Source organism: Ooceraea biroi, chromosome 7 (genome assembly GCF_003672135.1).
Source record: "Ooceraea biroi isolate clonal line C1 chromosome 7, Obir_v5.4, whole genome shotgun sequence".
Classification (NCBI taxonomy): domain Eukaryota; kingdom Metazoa; phylum Arthropoda; class Insecta; order Hymenoptera; family Formicidae; genus Ooceraea; species Ooceraea biroi.
Genome location: NC_039512.1, coordinates 14,340,529 through 14,362,709, shown reverse-complemented (window position 1 = coordinate 14,362,709; position 22,181 = coordinate 14,340,529). Strand labels below are relative to the sequence as shown.

Below are 22,181 nucleotides of genomic sequence, written 5' to 3'. Positions count from 1 at the left end.
GTTCAATTTCCGACGACAATCGATCAAGTTCATCACGCAATCGTCGCATAATCCTACTTGCCGATACCATCGGTGATTAATTATTCCACCGGACGCGAGCTTGTATCGGTGACACATTAGTTCCGCCTGGACGGCACATAATATTTGTAATTGAAGCGTGATGAACGCCAAGCGGAAGTAGGAAGAGAAGTCGACAGGGGGTCCGTCATTATGACTGATCAGAATAATAAGCGATCGTTCCCCATTGCCAGAGTAGTCAACGATTTCGGACCGTGACAACCATGGCGAAGGACACTGACGGACAATTCCACGTCGAGAAATCATTTCAGAATTTCCGCGGAATAGCTCCCCGTGACATCCTTGAAGAGCTTTCGCTTTTAGACAGTTTTCAAGTAATCTTAAGCTGTCGCGTATCACTTTGATCTCGCTTCACTTTCAGTAGAAGATCATTTTAATCTCGTTTCGCTTCGGCCAGAAGATCACGTTCGTCTTCTTGCGTTATTCTCATGAGCGCTGGACATTTCTACGTCAGTTCAAGGTATCGCTCTTTACTCACAACTTCTTAAATTCCTGTACGCTCGTGAATCCTCAAGGTTTCCACGCGTATTCTGCTTGTAGGTCTCGGGTACTATTCTACAAGCTTGACTGATGTCATTAAGCGGCCTTATCAGCGGCTGCACGTGACGTGATACGCGAGCGCGCAAGTAACTGTCTAACTGCTCGACGTAGTATGTGCGTTTTCTTTTCTTTATGTATCCTGAGGCACTCCGACGTAAACCATATTTGTACTTGTGATAATGGCGACCTCGGGAAGGCCTCGTCGTCGACCTCTCCTCTGATCTCTTGATCTCGGCGACCATTTCTCGCGTGCCCTCTCGCGACCGTCTAATTTCGCCAAACGGAGACGCGACTGCAGAGGCGTGATCTCTCTCATCCTTCGATGAATACGAAGAAATAAAAGGAACAGTAAGTACAATTGACTGCATGAAAAGATGCCATCTTAAACACTGCAGAAAAACTTCAACGTTGAACGCAACGAGGTGCAATCGTCAGTCGTGCGTCCGAACGCGTACGCACGCTTCTTGCTTCCTCATATTGATGACGCAGCAATTTTGATTCAGCATTACGAGTGTTTCAGGAAGCTGTCTCTGATATTTGCAAGCTTGGAATTTTACAGAACAGCGAATGGCTATTTGGAATTTTACCGGTGCTTTCACACGGTTTTCAAAAGAAGAGGCAGCTGAGTGTACCGCCGATAAAGTTCATGAATGATAAAGCTTTACGAGATGTTTGTCAACAAGTGCATCTTACTTGATTACGAACAATAACTTAATTACAAAGAAATCAATTAAGACATTCGTCGCGGATGGCGCCACGATATTCAATCGACGGTGAATTAATTAACGGCGGGTCTTTCTTCTCGGCTGTTCCTCCGCGATTTCTGGGAATCGGCCTGTCGTCACAGGTTGGAGCAATAAAGTACAAAACGTAAGTCAAACATAATTCGTAGGTATACCGCTGCCAATCAACGAATGATAACGCGTGAGCAGAGCTAACGAGAGATAAGGTATCGCGCAAGCTAGACTAAAAATTGAACTGACATCGGGCGGAGAGATATGGGGGGTACACATGCGACACAATACAAAACAAATAACTTCACGATGGAACAGATTTGGACCGAAAAATTCCTCATCGATTAATTGTGAAATTGTCACGATAATCGAGATTACAGAGTATTTCTCTCTCTCTCTCTCTCTCTCTCTCTCTCTCTCTCTCTGTTTCTTTTTCTCTTGCTCTTTGAGAAACCAAAGTACGATGTGTGCTCGAGACAGTTTCGAGGTCATAAAAAGTATTTCATCGAGAAGAAGCACGTTCGCCCGAGGAAAAAGTTGTGGCCGACGAACGAAATCCTCCAGATGAAGGAATCCCTGCTTCCTGATCGATTAATCGGTCATTAACGGCACGTGAGAATTGGTGAAACACTCCGTAACCGAAACAGGATCGAGGCCGAGACGAATGCGATCAAGGATCAAAAACTGTAAACGATAGCTCATGGGCAGCGATGCTCAATTTAGTGGTTGCAATTCCGCAATTCGGACTTTGATTGTCGAGTAAACGAACACGTGGATTTAATAATCTTTACACGCAATTATCATCTCATAAAGATTAATCATTTTTGGATCGTGATTCTTGGTGATTCTCCTCTACAGAAATATATTTTCGTCAATTCGACACCGCTCATTATTTTTGCGGAATGTCGAAAACTTCAATCGGGCGAGATTCAGATATGCAAATCTGGATGACGCGACATCAAGGACAGCACTCAAATGATTTATTTGTTTCACGGCAAATATGTCGCTATTTTTAAATCGATATCGCCGCGTGTGTAATCGGTCTGATTTTCGGTGATACCAAATTACAGCGGCTCGTCTTCTCCGTAGAATGAACAAATAAAAGCACGTAGAGTAGAGGCTTATCGGTGAAGAAGCAGAGCGACGCTGTCGACCAAACTGTTGCTTGTACGTAGCTGTGTATCGTTTATCGGCATCTCTATCAGCAGATATAAAACTTAGAAGGCATGCCATTGTCCGAATGAGTTGTTATCGCGCTCGGAAGAATCCACAGAAATTTCCATCATCATGGTGTTACTAATGCGCGAGTCGTAATTAGCTCGACCGTAATTGGCCTTGCATCGTGATGACTCTGATGAAAGAGGAAAAGAGGAAAGGTCGAGGAGGGATCCTGTAAATTAGCTCGTAGAGTAGCCGGAGAAATGTAACTCATTATCTCGATGCAGATCTCAGGATTAATTTAATTTAATTTAATTTAATTTAAATTTATTCAATGAACGGGAAATTACCCTCTGGTGTCACAAAAGATCATAAGCAGGATAACAATGAACGTAAATAATCAAATAAGCAATACAATAATCCAAATCGCAAACTCCAGAACCGAAAAGTTCAAAATCGAGTGAAAACAGGATAAAGAAAAAAGGCATTATGCCAACCAAATATCCTGATTAAAGTCGTTAAAAAAGACAAATAAATTCCATTGCACACAAAGAATAAAAATACAGCCTAATAAAATTAATTAAACGCATGTAAATTAAGAAGATATCTGGTTGTAGTATAAGATACGAGATTAACTCAAAAGCTCGCAATAATTTGCGAAAATGTGCCTATGTTGTGTGTGCGTTTACCTGGAATCAGGGTCAGCTGTGGACCTAATAGATCAACAGAGGGAGGATGATCAACCGGTTTTCGATTAGCGGGAAATCTGGGGGAAAAAATGGATTAACCGGTTCTTTATGCTCCGCTGAAAGTTTACAATACATTTACGATGTTGAAGTCATTGAAGGATCGGTTCTCCCAATTTTGGCGTATCTTTGAAGCACGCCGATTTACGAGGCTACTTCTTATGCGGGACGGAGCGAGTTGTGATGTTTCTGATAATTCGCACATTTAGCAGACACTTTTATTTCGAAACGAGACAGATAAAGCATCCGCGATAAATATTTAAAAAAAAGAAGGACAGGGAATAATAATAAGACGCGACCAAATAAAATGAAGTCTCTTAATTAATTGGCACAATTAACCCAATTAATCGTGCCTCGCGTTGCGCTCGGGGTTTTCCTGATACGATCAACGGCGAGAAAAGCGGTACGTGTCGTTAAACAAACCGCAAATTTCGTCACCGCCGCAATGGAGTATTAGAATACTCGACACGTGAATCATGCGTGCGCTTCATGAATACGAATATCCCTCTTTCCCTGCTCCTGAAACGGACAAAACCGACGGTATCCACTTATCCGACCTTCTACCTCTCTCTATCTCTCTCTTGCTCTTTCACTTTTGATTTCTCTTTGCATTTACAAAGTAAATATAAAACGTACGCGTTGTCGAGACTAACTGAATTGTTTTCCTGATTATTTACCGGTATATCGTTTGTATTTATCTTTTACATTTTCATATACATTTTATATACATGTATATTTTTCTCTTTAAAATAATGTTTTCCACATAAAGTATATTAAATTGTTAATATTACATTCAAGATTATGTATATAACACCATGTGACAATTCTCTTTCTACAATTTCAGTTGGACCGAACTCGTTCAAAGATTGATAAATAAAATCGTCCTCGTTTATGGCGATGATAATAAACCTGGCTCATTACTGGCAAAGCGCGAATTACAGAAATCAGCGAGATATGATTAAAACGATACGAAATGAAAGACCGTTATCGGAAATCCCGAATGATATCCTCTCGCTTTTGTGTGAACACTTTATTTGAACAGCTGCCGAGAAGTATTTTCGGGAGACGAGTAGTGCAGAAGTCGAATTTAAACGAGTATAGTTGCGATACGTTTCTTATTGCGTCAACAGTAATCTCTTACTCCGACAATAGTAATGATAATACTAACGATAAGCAAACTGCGATATTGAAGAATACCGAACGCAACACTTGAGCGCGCTTTCAGAGGTCGATTCGAAAATTATAGTCCATTCTCATGTGTCATGCAACGTGAATTTATCGAAAACACTTTCCTCAAGATAAATTATTCTCCGATAACGGATGTGTGCACGTGCACGAGGAAATGAAGAAAAACAGAATAGATAATAATAAAAAAAAATTTATATCTAATAGACTTTATCGCGTTTTAAATGACGTTTTCATAAAAACATCGAGCGAAATCCATGTCTCGCTAAATGGTTCATCGATTCGCCCGGGGATTCAGATTGAACATCCTGAAACGCAACATGACTATAGTCCCTGAAAAAGCGTAGCCGCAATTTCCCGTCCTTCCATCGCGCTCGTTAATTTATTTCCGTCGCGTTTCGGCGTGTGTCACGTAAGCTCGATTCAGATTAATACCTCGGTCCGATAATGGTCCGACATTAAGCAGCAGATCGCTTTGTTTCCACGCGAGGACTCGGCCTTTGTGTTTCGCCTCGTGCATAATTTACAATAAAGAACGAGATGCGCGGGTGAGGAAGGAGTTAATACGCTCGGATCGGATCGGGGGATTGCGATCCGTACGACACGCGGCCGCCGGATAATCGCTCGAATCTGCATTAATATGCATAGGTATCGTCGCCGTCTTGTCTCGTCCGGTCTCGCTTTTAACGGCATCAAGGTGAAACGAGGCGATTACGAGGCCCCGTGGTCTGGAAACGCGCTCGGCAAAGGGACACGACATCGCGTGCTTAATTGCACGCGATTAACACTGCCATTAGTTTCTATACGCGCTTCTGCGTCTATGATTTAGCGTCCGATTTTCCTCCTCGAGTTTGGCTCGAGGAATAGCAAACAAAACGGGTTTCGACAAATTTTGATCTTTCACACGTATCTATCGATATGTTCGATGAAATCTGTTTTTAGTTCTGAAATTGTTTGCTTTTTTAGTTGTCATAAAATAAACCGTAATGTTCTTTAGCAAGCATAAGGGGATTCACTATTGTTCGACTATTGCAAAATATTTTGACAGGTTTTCAGATTGTCAAAGGAGCAGTTCCTTTTGTCGTGCTGAGGGCAAAATCGGACGTCATCGAAATAACGCAACGCTCCACTTGGTAGCCCTGAAGAAAGCCGATCGGCGTGGCCGATACGCGCCATTGTCCAAGGATCTTTTTCACTTAATCCTCAATGAGAAACCCGTTCTGAACCGACACGGAAGACTTTTTGGCCGGACGAAGGTCCCCCGGACTCACTTATCTTTTTTGCCGCGCGCGAGAACCAGACTCAGTTTCCATTCACGACAAACCAGTCTCAGTATCGGACGATACGAGCCACTTGGACTAGTTCCGTTTGCACCGCGAATCAGCACGAACCAGCACGCGAGCGGAAAAGCTCGTTACGTTTCTCTAATGCTGGCGAACAGGCTCGGATCTTGTCCATCAGGCACAATTATTGCCTACGTGTGGGAAGAGAAGCTAAAAAAAGCAGACGAAAAATCGGGGTTTTAATATAATCGATTCACGAGTATCATGGTGCCGCGTGCTTAGTGTGACAATCGCCTTGCCCTCACTTTGGGAAAAATACTAAAATTCCTTTTAAGAGCGTCGAGAGACACTCGACCCTGAAGCGCCAGAATTTTACAACCGTTCTATTCTGAAATCTCTGAGCCATAACGTCCCTCGGAGTTTGAAACTTTCCGCGATCGGCGCTGAAAATTTGCAGGAATCAATTAATAAATCCAAGAGGTGGAGGACTCGGTCATTCGGACTCCGTGATTGGACTGTTCGATGGGGCGGCAGCGGCGTCAGGAAGCGAGATGATTATATCGGCCAATCAATAGGCGCCTTGAGATGCAGCTAATGACTCCATTCGGATACGGATGCATGTCGAATAGTATCTGATACGTGATTCGCATTTATTTATCGTCGCGCGCGCAGACGGACGGACGGACGACCGTCACAGTTTTTCCTGAATCGACGATCAGACTACGTTCTGTAGACGACCTTCCGCGCATAATTGCGCTCGCATCCTTGTGTGGGCGCGTTAATACGCCGTAAAGCGTATCCCGCCACTGATGCTGATGCACTCGCAGCATCTATAAAGGTCCCTAAGGGTTTCAGGGGTTCCGCGTGAAAGTCGCTCGATCGAAGAAAGAATCGTTGATGGTAAAAAGAGCAGCAAGCACAACAATAAAAACTGATGAATTACTTTGAAGAGACTCCCTTTTTTTTTCTTTCCGATAAACTCTTTCAGATTTTTTTAAAAATAAATATTCCGAAATGATTCTAGGTCCTGTCAGAGGTTGTTCTTTTCTTTGAGAGGATGCCGCGTGTACCGCTGCTGTACACGGGTCGTTGTTTTCTTCGTAAGGATCAACGATGAGCGTCGCGGCGACCATGAATATGGATGCAGAGGAATCGCGATGGCGGCCGATCGATTACCTAACACGTAACAGCAGGATGGCTTTCCTCTGAGATGATACGTAATACGACAGATACGTAATCGGCCTCGCTTTGCATTACGCTTTACGTCTCCGTGGACACGGCAATTTTGACGAAAACGTCCACGCGTGTGGCTTTCAGGGAAATTTCACCGACCTTGCGAAAATCGAGCGATGTTACGTGCTGCGACACATTCCTGAAGAATCCATAAAACCATTAAAATTCCTGTGCTATTTAGGAAGCAAGCATTCCATATTTTTCTAAGTCTAATGGAACGAACCCCGACTAGGTAGGTGAGAAGAATAGCGTTGGCCTTAGCTCAGAGTTTCTCCTTCTGAAAAAGTCTTTTGGAAACCTCTCTCTTCTAACTCAGAATCTATACAAGGACTAAAGGAAACGATCTATGCAGATTTGGTACTCGTCAGTCGTATCGTACCTTACATTCTCGGTCTATAAAATTACTTAATAAAAGTGCCTATGTATCAATCGCAGTCTATTATGTAAAAGCACAGTGATTCCAAAACCTCGAAAAAGCCTCGCTCGCACGATCCCTAATTTCTTTCTTTGAATATTATGTAACACGGCGAACGTAACAGTGATCGCAAATTTGAGGGAAGTGAAGAAATTCCGCTGAGCGGAACTACTTTTATTGTCGCCACCGTATTCTCTGTATTCAACTAGACTGCTAGTTTCTTATGCAAAAGAGTCGTTGACTATGAACTACTCGTTTCTAAACATAACTAAGACGAGAGATAGGGTGCTTGTTATTTTGAATTTAATGCACGTGCGCACGTACCAGGCGGAATCGGTTCTTCGTGAGGGAATTCGGATATCGTAATTCCGTTAAAGTTACGTCAGCAATTAATCGCGACTCTAATTCGATGCGTTGCAACGTTATTATGATTCACTGCATGTATTATCTCGTGCGATCCAGTTTGTAGGCAAATACCGCGACACCGTTACCCGCGATAGCAATATTTAAATAGCGGCAACTGGGTAGCTGTTTGCAATTGCAAACTATAATTCTCGAGGAATCATTATGTAAAATTGTGCAGCGTTGTACAAAGTTCTTCGGTGATTCGTAGATTCGAGCGATGCTCTAATACTCTGAACGATGTCCGAAGTCGTGACGAACCTCTGGACTTTGAGACGCGATGAGAAAAGACGAGGGCAGAGATGAGGAACGGTTCGTTGCTCTCGGGATTCACGATCTCGTTGGGTGACGTCAGGCCGATTTATTTGGCGAATCATGTCTCGGTTAACGAGCGAAATGTTAAAGATCCGCCTGCTTGCGTAATTCGCCGTGGTAGACATTGTTAAGCGTAAACGAGTGAGTCACCCGTTATCATCACCATTGCAATCATTACCGCGGCTTCCTGCTGCCGCGCATCTCGACAATTGTTTATTAGCTAGCATCCGGAAACGTGGCTATTAATTTACCGCAGGTGATGAGAGGTCCAAAGGTAGATGCGTTCTGTCATTTCTTAACGTTAAAATGTTCCGAGAATCTGAAGCGTCACGCTCCGGGATGACGCGTGTTTAATAAAAATGATAATGCTTCCGCGGTCTTTATGATAATGAGAAAGAAGAATTCATGATCTTGCGAGAATTCCTAAGACAACACATCAATTGTGTTTGTTTCATCACGTAAACAAACTCGATCCGTGGATGCAAAAATTTTCGAAGAAATCTTTAGATTTCTTCATATCAAAAGAAATTGATACGCCTGCTCTCTTTACATTAAGCAAGACGAGCAAAGTATCGTAATTTTCACGCTGGTTTGTTGCGGTATCCATACTCGAAGATAATTTGCTTTGCAAAAACAAGTATCTACCTCTTACGTAAGCATCGTGTGTTTTTTAACAGTTTCGTGATAAGATAAAATATTATTCGCGTGTCCATTCCTTTTGTTCGCCGAACCTCGACTTCCGCCGCTGAAGAATTGATAAATTAAATAGTTTCCAAAGTGAATTTCAAACGCAGGAAAGAATGCATTTAATTTCCTTATTGCGCGACCAGACGTAACAACTTTTCATGTTTGAGGAAGATGCGTCTAATGGAAATTAGTTTGCAGATGCAAGAGGAGAGGATGCTCGACGAAAATAGCCTAACAAGGATAAAAAACAGTTTGATTTATTTACGGCATCGCGAAGACGAGACACGTGACACGGTGGCACGTGGCGGCGGTGCTATTTCTACCTTGCCAGGTAGCACAGTAAGATCCGAGTGGAAGCCAGCATCGACACCATCCGCTGGAAGTTGCGGAGCGTGCTGCGAAGCATAACAACCTTGAACTTGGAGCCGCGACTCGCGCGGAGAACCGCGGCGACGGCGACGTTCCGCTGCCGATTACCAAAATCCGCGAATACGATCGTACAGTATATCTTCAACTACTTGAAGCTGAAGTATTTTTAAATCCAAATACGTTATTTCCGACATGTTCCGCGTCGCGGAACGCAAAAATAACAATAGAAAAAATACTCGCGCGCATTGTCGAGAACATTCAAAACTGCATAGGATCAGGATTTTTACAGATTTAATGTGCTAAAAATCGTAATATCTCGGAGATATTTCAACAAGAAATGCATTATTAATTTTTACGAGTTCCAGTCAAGTTGCAGTCGCAAATTCCAGAAAAGTAAAGTTCAAGATCAATGGGTCGTGCAGTCTCGCTGATTCAACCGCTCGCGTTTCTCGCGTAACGCGAGATAGTACAGTGCTTACAACTTCCGAGCGTAAAAAACGTGCACTATTAAGAGTAACGCATTTCAATGCCAAGGATGAGTTATTTTCGCGTCTGCACGAAGGCTAGCGATAAGAAACGCGTGACGGCGAAAGCGCAGTTGGAATAAAGAGCCTTGTATAGCTATATAATTGGTCAGTGCCTATTATCACGTACCGATAATATAATTCTTCATTTCTTCCCACCCTCCTTTTCGACCTCCCCGATGGCTGTGGTAGATTAGATCGCGAAACTTCATGCGTCATGTAAGAACGCGTAATCTTCTCGCGGTCTGATCTCTCAATCAATGCTGTCGGGATCAATGCGAGCCGATCGTAATCGTATTTTCGTCAGCGAACGACACGCAAATGGGATCAAGATCTCTGATCGATATGTAAAGTGCCTTCTGATCGAGAGTGCTTCAAGGCGATAACGCATGATTCTGTGTTTCCGTAATAACAACAATTGTAGTAGTCTAAAAGATCAAATTTCGGAAGATCGCTCGATCATTCGCGCGGGACTTTTAAATTTTCTAATAGCGAGACCTCGATCGCCGCGGGAAAAATCCGCACGAATTCCTCGATGAGCGACTGCGAACGGTCGCAGGTGTCGGTAGCAGATTACATAATGTCACGTTGGCGTAATTATACCGGGTTTTTACAGATAAGATCTTTTAATCACGTCGAGCAATGGTATCTGCTCGCCAGATCGAATAATATAATAAATCTGATATCTAGAACGAATGAAACACGCCTCGGGGAATGTCGGGAATACCAGAGGAATTAATTATTTCGACCGTTTACAATGAAGAATAACGTCGCGCTCGTGAAAATGTATTCTCTGATTTGGTGTTCTCGATGAGTAAAATATTTGCCGTTCCAGAGGCTCGAGTTTCTCTGAAGATATCAAAGTTTTCGCCGAATGGAAGAGTTTCGTTGCGGTTTCTTTCAGACGTTCAGGAAGTATTTAAAGATGGCATGGAAGTTTCCTCACGCAGGATACGATTGAGATTCTCTCTCTCTCTCTCTCTCTCTCTCTCTCTTGGAGATTCATCAGAAATCTCAGATTAAATCTGTTGCCACCGAAAATAGCCGCGAGACAGAGAATCGTCACATGACAGCGAAGATTCCGATGATCTCGCGGCGCGATACCGTTCGCGGATCTCATCTGCCGCGTGCGAATGAGTCCCGTAAATGACGTGCGGATGTTTATTTGCCGGCGCGGTTAGCAGTCGCGAATCGCGTCGGTAAATTCGCGTAATTGCGTGTAAACGCACAAGCCGACCAAGCAGTATTATGCTTGGTGAACGTATTATTAGTGTATTATTAGCGCGACGAGTCAACATACGTGCCTTAGCAAGCTCGATGATCAGGATGTTCGGACAAACTTTGCCGTGCAGTGCCTTTAAAATTTCAGACGACGTGTGTTTCAATTATGCAGAATTTTGCGCTACTGAGTATTTATATCTGAGTGTTTCGCTGTTGCGACATGCACTTAGCAGGGGTTGCGCTAAGTCCTGAAAATTGGCAATTTTCGAGCGACCCCAATAATGTTGCAGGTATTCAATATTTAAACGGAGGTTGAATCGATCGTTACTTAGATAAACATTTACACTGCGTTAATGTTACATCGAGATGAATGCGTGCGAATGCATTTTGAATATTATTCTCATTATGTAATTGATTATCGTGACGGTCGTATTGACTGCCGTTATAGTAAGCGCGGGCAAAAGATCGCGCGATCTACGTGGAAGTCATTAGAATGATCTCGGATAAGAACGCTCGCGTTGCACGTAAACCCGATTTATCCTTATATATTCTCTTTTTTGCGTCGCATAACGCCGTTTACGTAAGCAGCAATCGCCTCTCATACTCTGAATCGGCGCGGAACCCGCGCGAATGCCTGAATCGATGCGTACAATCTTATTTAAGGATACGCTCTTGATATTGACGTAATTACCGCTCTCGTGCAGTAAAATGTTTCAACAAGAATGGAGGAAAACGCGATCTTCGTGACTGCCGGATAGAAAGAAAACGACGACAACACGAGGAAGGCTTCGCAGGACCGCTCCAAAGTATAATTTCAACGTTGCTGCTTCCTGCATCTCGACATGCAACGGAATTGGTCCAACAGGAAGTTAGAAAGACTCAGGAAAGACTTACCGATACCCTCGACAACGTAGCGATCCTTGGCATCCATGTTTGTGAGCTCGGTAACGCTCACAACGATCCTGACGCTCATCGTCCTGCCTGCGTCCAAGAGTCTCGAGTTCCGCCGATGTTACGTTGGGCATCCAAGCGTTCTTCGCCACCGCCAGCACCTGTGTGAACAGAAACGCGCAGTTGCCGCTTCAGAAATGTACATTTTGTTAGTTTTCCCTTCCAAAAATATTTCCGATTCATTCAAGATAACAATGTCTGCATTACCCCATCTTAACCGATATCTTAGGTACTAATAGCTTCCTAATGACCGGCTCTAATGCTTCTCCAATTAGAAAGTATGCATTACGCATACAAAGAATGTTCGCCGAAGAATTTTGGCCTGTTTACGTTTCTATCGGAAACTTCTCAATCTTGATGTTGACTAATCGATCTAAATTGATCATGTATTAATAGATTGACTATTGACTTGCGACATAAACTCGTCTATTTTAATGTATCAAGATACGTTAAAATCGGAGAAAGATTTTATTATAGATTTTTATTATATTTGTCGATCTCTCACACACACACACACACACACGCACGCACGCACGCACGCACGCACGCACGCACGCACACATAATAGAAGAATGTTACTCCGCATATGTTTACTTTTGCAGGATTATCTTCTTCCCGGTTTTATCGATATCCTGCTAATATTCGCAATAAATGACAACTTCCCTGATTCGCTGAAGAACAATCAGCTTTAAATTCATCATAGTATACGCAATCGACAGAAGATCCGGCGATTTATACAGAATTATACAGAATGTCCTTCAACATTGTGGAATTTTGAAAACAGGCAGACCGAACGAGAGAATTAACCATCGTGACCAGACTCATCATGATTATGAGATCATTCGACATGATCTACAACTCACCTGACGATTCAGGAATCTAGGCGTGCGTGCTCCGCTGACAGGACACTCAAGAATTCACGTTTGTGCGAGAGTCACGACTGGTCTGCAAGTGGACGGAAGAGTCGCTAGGCACTTTCATGAACAACAATGAAAACAGCAATAAAAACACCGACGTGAGCTACAAGAATTGGAATTTTACTGAAACTTCAGGTACACGCGCCCTCACAGCGCCCAACCGAAGGCCACTCTGATGCGATGGTTGATTCAGGAAGACTCCGGTAAGACGTGTCCGATGGTATCTTTGTAGGAAAAGATACTTATGATGTCCTCCGCACTCGAGTAAGGACGAAGCCTCGATGCTCAGACGTTTTCTTCGAAAACGCTTGACATCTGTTTCAGCCTCCCTTAATCTTTCGAGTCACTTCCGTTTGCATCAGTTGTTGAACATCTTGAACGTTCCGGATTTTCCAAGTTTCTTCTCTCTCTCTCTGTCTTTCTTATCGCTTTACTCTTATCTTGGTTCGTTTTCACTTTTCCAAGTCTCTTTAGGTTCTTCCGTTCGTTCGGCTTTGAACGCTGTGCTGCTGCTGCGTTTCTCACTAGACTAGGATCAGCGGCAGCTGTGCTGGCGTCTCGTTACGGGTCTGCAGTGCGTTTTCCGCGGCCCGTGACCTTGACGAGTCCCACCCGACGGTATTGGTAGCAGGTCGACGTTACGTAAAGCCGAAGTCGCGACGCTTAATTTGCCGGCCCGGCGTCGCGACGCTCCACGGCGTTCGCACGAACGCAAATTCGAACGTCATTCTTGTTTGTCAGTGATAACAAGGAAAGACGGATCTTCAACGAGCTCGGAAATGATAAATGGTCAGGTTTGCGACAAATGCTGCAGAAGCGAAAAGGAAGCAAACTGCAAGGATAAATACACACAGGTTCTTCGACCCTGTTTTGCAGGAATATCCTTTGCAAAAAGGAAAAATGACCAAATCGACGAACGAAATTCTTGCGTGTGAAAAGAAAGGAAAAGGAGGAAGAAAATCTCTTGCTTTTTAGTACAGATATTTCGGTGTCCTTCCTTTTATATCTTCAAGATGGTTTTCCTTTTGGGGATTCCTTCGTTAATGTTTCTTTGAAAAGGTTTCTTTTCAAAGCCTTTGTAGACGTCCCTTTCTCTTAATCGTTCCGTTTTCCTTTTTTTCAGAAACAAATGCCTTTTCAGAGGTTTCTTCAGTAAAGATATCCAGAAAATTGTTCCACGATGTTTTCTCGAGCCTCGCTTTTTCTCAGAAGCAAGCCGAGAAACTTCGTTTCATTGATATTTTAATACAACACGATGTTTTCGTCCCGGAAATTTTCTACTTTGAAGATCAGCTAGTTTCGTTTCCGTCGTCTGAATCATCGTAAATAATCGTCGGAGCAATTTGTACTTCACAGATGCTAATCTTTGTGAATGGCGAATTGTTCTGCCAACAGATTATCGATTTGTCTATTGTTTGATGCGTGGAAGAAAACAGGGCACTTATTCATTGTGAACAAATACTTTGTCGCTATGGTAGTTTCCGTTTACAGAATTCTATTCCAAAAGATCGTTTTATCTTGACTTTTCCAGAGACGTTAGCATCAAATTGATATTTATGCACCACTTTGTAAATAGCTTTCGAAGAGCAATATTCGAGAGATCGATCGATAATCTATTTGCGACTAATGTAAGTATATTTACGAGACTGTAATGAACCACGTGGTGAACATGAAATTACAGGTATTACTAGTACCTAAACACAGCATCACGCGCATCACATGATCCGCGTGATCCAGTGGGGAACTCGATCCCTGCAGTCTGATCGAATGATTCCCGAAAACCGTTTCTCAAATATTGATAAATGAACAAAGAAAGCTAAGAAATTAAGAAAGAAATTTCGCGAAATGTGCCTCGGAGCAAACTGATCATCGTGAGCGATTAAATCGTTCGGAAATGTGAAACGCCGAGAAGATTGAATCACACGTGTACATTAATCTGACCCGTGATCGATTCAAAATTAAGATAGGGCCTCGTTAAAGTGAGAATCTCGCAATAAATTAAATCGGTCGGGAAAGGCGCAGTCACGCTGCTATCACTTGATTTATCACACGTGACAGTCGAATTCGCGCTGCCTCGCGCCGTTCAATCTGAAATCTGGTGGGATCTACCGAGGGAAATTGCCTTCGCGATTCAGCGTATCAAATTGGTATCTCTGGAAAGTCAAGAATCGCGCGTGCCGTAAACACCCTTCGAATTTCCCCTCAAATTTCTTCCACACAACGAACCCCTGTTTCTCCACCGCTGTCACCGCATACGGTCTCCCCCCGGGCTGAACGTTCGTTCGCGATTTCGCGATCAGATCTGACAGGCACACCGACAATTCTGGCAGGCGACAACGAGCGGAAACGAGAAACGCGCCCGGAGCGACAACCTCGCAGCCGGTACAGTACGATACGATACGAAATGAATCGCGAAATGAATCGCGAAATGAATCGCGAAATGAATCGCGAAATGAATCGCGACGAAAAGGAGAACGACAACCGGCGGGTGAGCAACAGGACTCACTGCACGCGACAAGAATCTCGGGAGAACCTGCGACAACCGTACATACGTCAGACTGGCGGAGAGCCAGAGTCGTTCGCCGTCGTAACGACAGGTGTTGTTGGAGAACCTGAGGTGGAGTGGGCGCGCGACGAGACCAAGTGGGGGGTCGTATCGGATCGGAAGTGGGGTGGAAACCTTCGCCGAGAGGAGTCGACCTCAGCTGTTGCTGTTGTACGCAGCATCTGTATGTCACGACTCTGATCGAGAAGAGACACTCTTCTCACTCATTGAAACAAAAAAAAAGAAAAAGATTGAAAGGGTTGAGGCAGATGAGGAGAAAGAAGCTAGGAAGTTCGGCGAGCAACGGCGATAATAGTAACCCGGTATCATCGTTACGTATCAATTGCGACGATTTAAAATTCTCGACAGCTTCTAAACGTTTGATATCATTTTTGCAGAAACACTTTGCATCCTCGCGAGAAGATACGTAGAAGCGTCTCACTTAAATGTTGCTCATTAAAGAATATAGCGCAGACTTTCACACCATCATTCGATGATACTTCTTTCAATTAAATAGAATCGCATTGACTTGGAGGCAATATCTGCATGTCGCGGAGCCTTGATCACGACTCTGATCTCTGATACTCCCGTGTGGATGCACGCATTTTAAAACTTATCTTATTTTCGAAGGAAAATTATGCCTCTCGGGTAGACAAATCGCATATATGCGCACATAACACACGAAATGTACGATATTAATCGAAATGGACCGAAAGAGATTGAGTGGCGCGTATCGCCGGCGCCGATCGCGAATAACGCAAGAAAACGATCGAATCATCGATCGTTAATCTTTAAGGAACCGATAACCGTTACTGTTATTAATGCAAGAAGCGGGACGTACGCCATGATCGGTTACGCCTGGTTTTATCGTGCACTTTGAAATGCTCGACAACGCGAAGCGGAAACGTTAACCAATAATATAAATTTACGCAATGAAAAGATAAAGTTTTAATAGCAGTAATCACAAGAAGCGTAACTGGGCGGCGCAGCTAATAACGATAATATTAAATGCCTCGAAACAAGTATTACAAGGTGAGATACTTAGGAAACGGAAAACCGCAGATACATTTGTAATAAGTTGCGCAATTCCGACGCGCGTATCGCTTATAAGCAACACGTAGAAAATAGATTACATTTAAATATCACATCAACAATACTATTACATATTTCAATACCATACTAATGCGTAGAAGAGATATTTACCACAAAATTCCGTCTAACGAAAATTATAGTTTAGAAATTCGAATTTCTGACTTAACCTAAATTTGTTACATGCATTTCTCATATTTGTATTGTCTGTACACGCACACACAAATTTAGCTACTATTAATGTGAAAGAAGTTTGCACTTTTACCTCACCCGCGCAACTGTCGAATGTTTCTTTCCACCTTCCGATTGACGACACTCGGCCATTGAGAGCACTCGGCGAAAAAGGTTCACTTTCCGACACGAATAATTAGGATTGCGGAACGCGCCAATTATCGAGATATTAAGGCAATCGCTTGATTCGACTGATTTCTCACACTCATTTGCCCGCAAAATCCATCTTTTAATATGCTAAAAACGCGAAAACTACAGCGCGCCCGATGGGTGAGCGATCCACGCCACGCGCTCGATCGTCTGGCAAAAGCAATTCGAAAGTCAAATGCATTTCTCGTCAAAACGAAGTAAACGCGATAAGAATAGCGCAAGGTTATAAGATGGATCATAAAATTTGGTCTCATTTCTGACGTTTCAGCCTACAACTAAGGGCCCACGCACAATGAGAGGAATGAGGAGCACGGAATAGAACATGAGGAATACAAAAATAGGGAATTGCACAAGCGTACGTAAACCATTCAAAGATGAAAATGGGACGCAATTATTTTCAGTCACGGCGTTTGTTTGTTGCTCGGTACATCTGACACCACCTCAGCGCGCGATAAATTCGAGCGAACCGCTTGACGTTTGATTGGCGCAGATTGAACATTGAATATATCGCATACGGATGAAGAGTCGGGGCTTTGAGGGAAATCGATTAGTAAACGCGATTCTCATGTTTTTTTTTATTATCATGAAAATAAAACAGAAAATGCCAAGGTTTATTTCTTCGTACTTTAACACTGGATTCACTATGTCAGGTTTATTTATTTCGAGAATTGCACTATGTTTAGAACAGCCGCGCTTCCTCGATACTCGAGGAAACGTACAAGAAATTTATACAGGGCTCTTTCATAACAACGTAACAGTCTTCTCAACACGCAAACGGAATAATACAATTACATCTTGATGGGTTCGATCAAGTTTCAATAATCAGCTCCCCGAGATGTGGAAACACATAATGGACTTGCTTACTTGAACACTCTCGACTTGAAGCTGATAAGTTACACGGATTACAGGCGCTCCGACAAGTACACTTCGCACGTAAAGTTATGTTACAAAATTACAGCTACGCACTCGCACCTAATTGTCCTTCTTCATTCGGTTGGACGTCATCCTGTAGATGATGGAGTCGCGTCCTGGATCCATATCGGCGATCGCGACTGAAAGTATCAAGATTTTATCTTTCTGCGCGAATCTCTTCCCCGCAGGAAGAACACGACGCGTGAAGCGTGCACGTGGCGCGCGGGAAGATACGTACTACAAATGGCCAGGAGCGAGAAGAAGAAAACGATGCAGAACCACAGTATTATATTGAAGATGACGGGATAGTTCTCCGTGTAAGTCTTGGCGCGGCCGGAAAACTCGGGCTGAAACAGAAAGCCTGATGCAACGAGCAGGCGAGAGCGATGCCTGAAAACCTATTAAACTTCAACCCTGCGGATGCTCTCTGGTATCTGCTAAGTTCGCTAGCGAACTCTACGTTTCTCGACACTTCGCGAACAGATAAGGATCAGAGATTGAAAACAAATTCAGCAAAGTATTCAACAAAAATATCGAGAACTCTGCGATTAACGTAACGTAACAACTTGAAGGATTCGTCAACAAGATCTAGCTTAAAAGCATAAATGTATATGCTAAACGATCAAATGGCTAATTAAGTCGTCCTCGACGAAAACTTTCCGTTAAAAGTCATTGCCTGTAGATCTCTTATCAGAAAGATGTACGCATGCAATTAAACACAGCAAGCTTGCATGCGAAATAACAATCTCGCACTTGAGCAGCACAAGGAAGCAAATTTCAAATTATCTATTTTGATAAAACTTGTAATATTCGTGTGAAAATGGCGAGAGATTTCTGGTTGAAATAATTTTTCTTACGTCCTTTTGCTTCTCAGAATCCACTATCTATTTACTACGTAAAAGCTGCTGCCTACATAACTAAATCGCTATAATTAAGCGTCATTCATATAAGCAATGATTAACATCGATAATAGACCACAGTTTTAAACGAAAATTATGTAACTGAGAATCTCTGCGCAGTTGAAGCTAATGTAGAGTTAGATAAGTGTCCAATGACGACAAATTCTTTGTTAATATCGGCTCTATTGGCATACTTTTACAAAGCACTACACTGATTATTTATCTTCCTAGAAATCAGGCGCTTTAATATTCCGGCAAGTTCTGGCAGAAAATAATTGAAGGGCCAGCAAGAAAACTGGCAAGTCACATTTTGCCAATTCCTCCACAATATTTAACTTTACTTGCTCAACACGATCTTTTATAATAGTCAATTCTCTTCAAAAATTTAAATCTATGCCCATGTCAAATTTTGGAAATTACTGTTAAAGTACTATAAAATAGATGCTATATGTACGTTAAAAATGTAAAATAATTTCTAAAAGGACTTGGCCAATTATTCTCATGGATCCTTCGATTGTGATGCATGTTAATATGTTTGCGATACCTGTCCTGTCTGTATGTTAGTATTTGTCTTATCCGTATTAACCGACTCCGACGGTTCCTGAACGACCGGTTGTTTAGAGTTGTCGTCAGTGTTGGACTTGTTAGTATTATTCATACTATCTATCTCCTCTTTATGATCCTTTATATTACTCGGCGTGTCTTGCTCGCCGTCTCGCTATAATCAGTATCGTTCAATATCTCAGTAAAATCGTTCAAGCACCAGTCTTCAAGACTCCAAGGATACTAGAACTTCAATGACTTCATTTCGCAAATACGTACATAATCCGAAGTTTTACAAGTTTTGCGGAATCCTAAGCCCGGGTCTACAATAGGTCGTAGTAAGCGCCAAGCTGTAAGAAATTGATCAATCACAGTCGATCTTCCTCCTCAAGTTCCACTGAGATTAGTCAATTTCTTACGGCTTAAAGCTCACTACACCTGTTGTAGACCCGGCCTAATCCTTGCAAGATCTGTGGCGAATATTTAAACTTTGCACTTTATCGAGTTCAGATATTGCAGTTTTGAAGAACACATTTCTGATTTAATTTTTTGCTATTTAAATTTCACGAATATTAAACATAAAATGTCATTAAGTTAATAAATAAAAGTTTAGCTTGAGGCGAGTATTCAAATTTACATACACCGAGCTTCGATCGAAACTGTACTCGCAAATAAAGTTCTAGAGATTGTTCGACAACCTCGAGGAAATTATATTTTTATCGGCCGGTTAATGACAAGTTTGTAAGTTCGTTGATCAGAGTAATTAAAGAGTAAATCGTTGTGTTCGCGAGGTTCATGCAGAAAGCTACCTCTAAATCGAAAAGAACACTCTCAGTCAAATAATAGTCCATGCAATGCGATTCGACACGGTACCTTGAAGAACAAATTATCGTTATTGTCTGAACTAATTGGCGCTCCCTTGGCACCACCAGTTGTTTTAATACTGTTAGTCTTATAAGCCTACAAGAAGTCCCGCAACTATTAACAACAGTACAAGGTGAAGAATGTACAATTTTTAATTAAACCGACACGTCGTTCGATCATAATTCTATAATTCCAAGTATTTCACCCGAAATGTTCAAGATTAAAATTTATAACGATTCGTCATCTTTTCCATGTGGAAAAAGAACAGTAAATTATTAAATTAACTAGTGTTTAGATAAAAACTATGATACTTACTTGAAAAATCGGTTGCAAAGATACGCTGTTTGAGCAATTGCTATTTGATAAATTCCTTAATTTTCTCTTTTCAGATTTCACTTTTCGATCAATATTTTGCAAATATTTTTATAATGTTCCATATGTTGAAATACTTCATATAATGATAGAGACTGCGGAATGCACATAAAGTTTGAGAGAACGGACGATACTCACCGTAGTTGGAGTCTCTCTACGTTGTCTCTCAAGAGATGCGGAGCGGGTGTTCCTCACCTTGCTAGCGTCGTTTGTAAACGCAGCGATCACAGCCTGGAACGGTTCGTTACATTCCGATAAACGAGTTAACGTTAAATAGGCTGAAAGGTGTATATAAAAGTGAGAATGGATTAGCTTGCGCACCTTGCCATCGTAAGTGTTCACGAATGCCTTGGAGACGTGTTCCATCGCGTCGTTCAACAACGTGTACGCCTCCGCGGCCGTTTCGGAGGTGTTCCCGTGAAGATCCAGAACCGGCTTGAGTGCCGACACCACCAGCCAATAAACGTCCGTACTGGAATCGTGCTTCTTCGCTGCGGATGCTTTGTCAGCGATAGCGTGAAGAAGTTGCATCTCCTCGACGAACTTGTGGTCTTCCTCGACCTCTGAATTCAGAGCCTTCAACTTCTCCATGTTGGCTAGTTTGAGCTCGCCGAGAGCTGACTGGCCCAGCTGCGTCAAAGGGATTTCATTCAGAAACGAGTGGAAAGTAAAATTAGGCATAGCATGCTGAATAAAATATGTAAAAGATGTTACTGAATATTCTTTATCGACTATATAAATAACTGAAAATCTTACAGCGTCCACTCCGTCGCTCAAATTAATCCTGACCAACGTGTTGTCATTGCTTCGCTCTTCCACTCTGCTTCTGATTGCTTGCCAAGTGGTCTCTTCTACCTCGTCAACTATCAGAGGATACGTGATCTTTGCTTCGTTTTCCAAGAAAGGCAGAGTCTCTATACCATCGATTGCGATGGCAACCAGTGCCTTGGGCAGGGCAAATGGATCCATTATGGCGATGCTGTATTCTCCTTCTTTCTGCAAGATGACAAACGTCTTTAATGAATTAAAGTCCTTCAATATCAAAGATAATACTTTCATCAGAAGATCAGAAAAGCAAAACATACCTGCTTTCCGGTATAACCAAGGGCAGCAGATAAGACTTCCTTAAGATTGCTCTGCTCGATCTCTCCATTAGCAGTGAATTCTACGCTGTCAGGTGAGTGAAGTACGACGAATTCGCCACTGGCATGAACTGAGGACAAATATCAACTAACTCAATCAAATATTAACTAACACAATCGGAGCTCTGAATATTTTATAGGTCTTGGAATATTTTCTGGTTTTGACCACTTGTCACTCAATTATTGGGGACGCGAAACGTTTTCTTCGATTGTTCCCAAAACGCTTGGAGGAAAGAAAATGTTACCTGCGGCGAGAACGGTAAAGAGAAGTGACAGTTGCCGGAACATCGTTGCACGAGAAAACACTGAAATCCAGCAAACACTTTTTCAACGTCGATCAATTTCAGAGGCGATCATGTGATCGCCACTGATCACAAGGGGCTCCGAAGTGACGGCCGAGTATCAACGTGACAGCGCCCTCACTTACTCGAAACTAAAATTTCGCGAGGATGTGACACGAATTACCGATGTTAGCAATTTTCAAAAGATTTGTATTTTAACCTGTTTCTCATCTCCATGAGCAAAATTACGAATATGTATTCTTTCAGTCGCGCAGTATATTATGAAAATTGATGTGTTATATTTTGACAAACAAGAGAAACTCTTAAATTGCATGAAAGTGCAGAAAGTGCGAATTCAAAGAATACTCTTGCAGCTCTTGAATGGCGAACGCGTG

At 42.5% G+C, this 22,181-nt stretch overlaps 2 protein-coding genes across 8 annotated transcripts in view; both read right to left on the bottom strand.

The window, feature by feature from the left end:
• The window catches only part of LOC105286474, a 45,635-nt gene extending 30,377 nt beyond the window's left edge, over window positions 1-15,258 (bottom strand). The window contains exons 1-3 of one of the 5 annotated variants that reach the window (XM_026971465.1): window positions 14,453-15,258; window positions 12,705-14,143; window positions 11,785-11,942 (exon numbers count right to left, since the gene is read on the bottom strand). In XM_026971465.1, the coding sequence (XP_026827266.1) occupies window positions 11,785-11,863 (79 nt within the window). In that variant the 5' untranslated portion in view covers window positions 11,864-11,942; window positions 12,705-14,143; window positions 14,453-15,258. Of the gene's footprint in view, window positions 1-11,784; window positions 11,943-12,704 lie in introns of all 5 variants that reach the window. The other 4 variants (XM_026971466.1, XM_026971464.1, XM_026971468.1 and 1 more) reach the window with 4 other exon arrangements.
• A 2,075-nt stretch (window positions 15,259-17,333) lies between these two features.
• On the bottom strand, window positions 17,334-22,104 carry LOC105286143 (renin receptor). 3 transcript variants are annotated; one of them, XM_011350888.3, is made up of 9 exons: window positions 21,751-22,104; window positions 21,449-21,576; window positions 21,120-21,359; window positions 20,685-20,993; window positions 20,502-20,594; window positions 20,001-20,087; window positions 19,129-19,302; window positions 17,924-18,032; window positions 17,334-17,825 (listed from the first exon to the last, which is right to left on the bottom strand). In XM_011350888.3, the coding sequence occupies exons 1-9, from the start codon at window positions 21,791-21,793 to the stop codon at window positions 17,746-17,748; spliced, it is 1,263 nt and encodes a 420-aa protein (XP_011349190.1). In that variant the 5' UTR covers window positions 21,794-22,104; the 3' UTR covers window positions 17,334-17,745. The 3 variants fall into 3 exon arrangements, with proteins under 3 accessions (XP_011349190.1, XP_011349352.1, XP_011349270.1); XM_011351050.3 differs by lacking the exon at window positions 19,129-19,302 and having other exon boundaries at window positions 21,751-22,093; XM_011350968.3 differs by lacking the exon at window positions 20,001-20,087 and having other exon boundaries at window positions 21,751-22,088.
• Between the last annotated feature and the right edge of the window lie 77 nt (window positions 22,105-22,181).

Excerpts from the sequence above, each read along its gene's own strand:
- LOC105286143 (XM_011350888.3), bottom strand. The coding sequence starts at position 21,793 with ATGTTCCGGCAACTGTCACTTCTCTTTACCGTTCTCGCCGCAG. Across the intron at positions 21,360-21,448 it reads TTGGTTATACCGGAAAGCAG|AAAGAAGGAGAATACAGCAT; the intron begins GTATGTTTTGCT and ends GTCATCTTGCAG. Across the intron at positions 18,033-19,128 it reads CTAACATACAGACAGGACAG|CCCGAGTTTTCCGGCCGCGC; the intron begins GTATCGCAAACA and ends TTTCTGTTTCAG.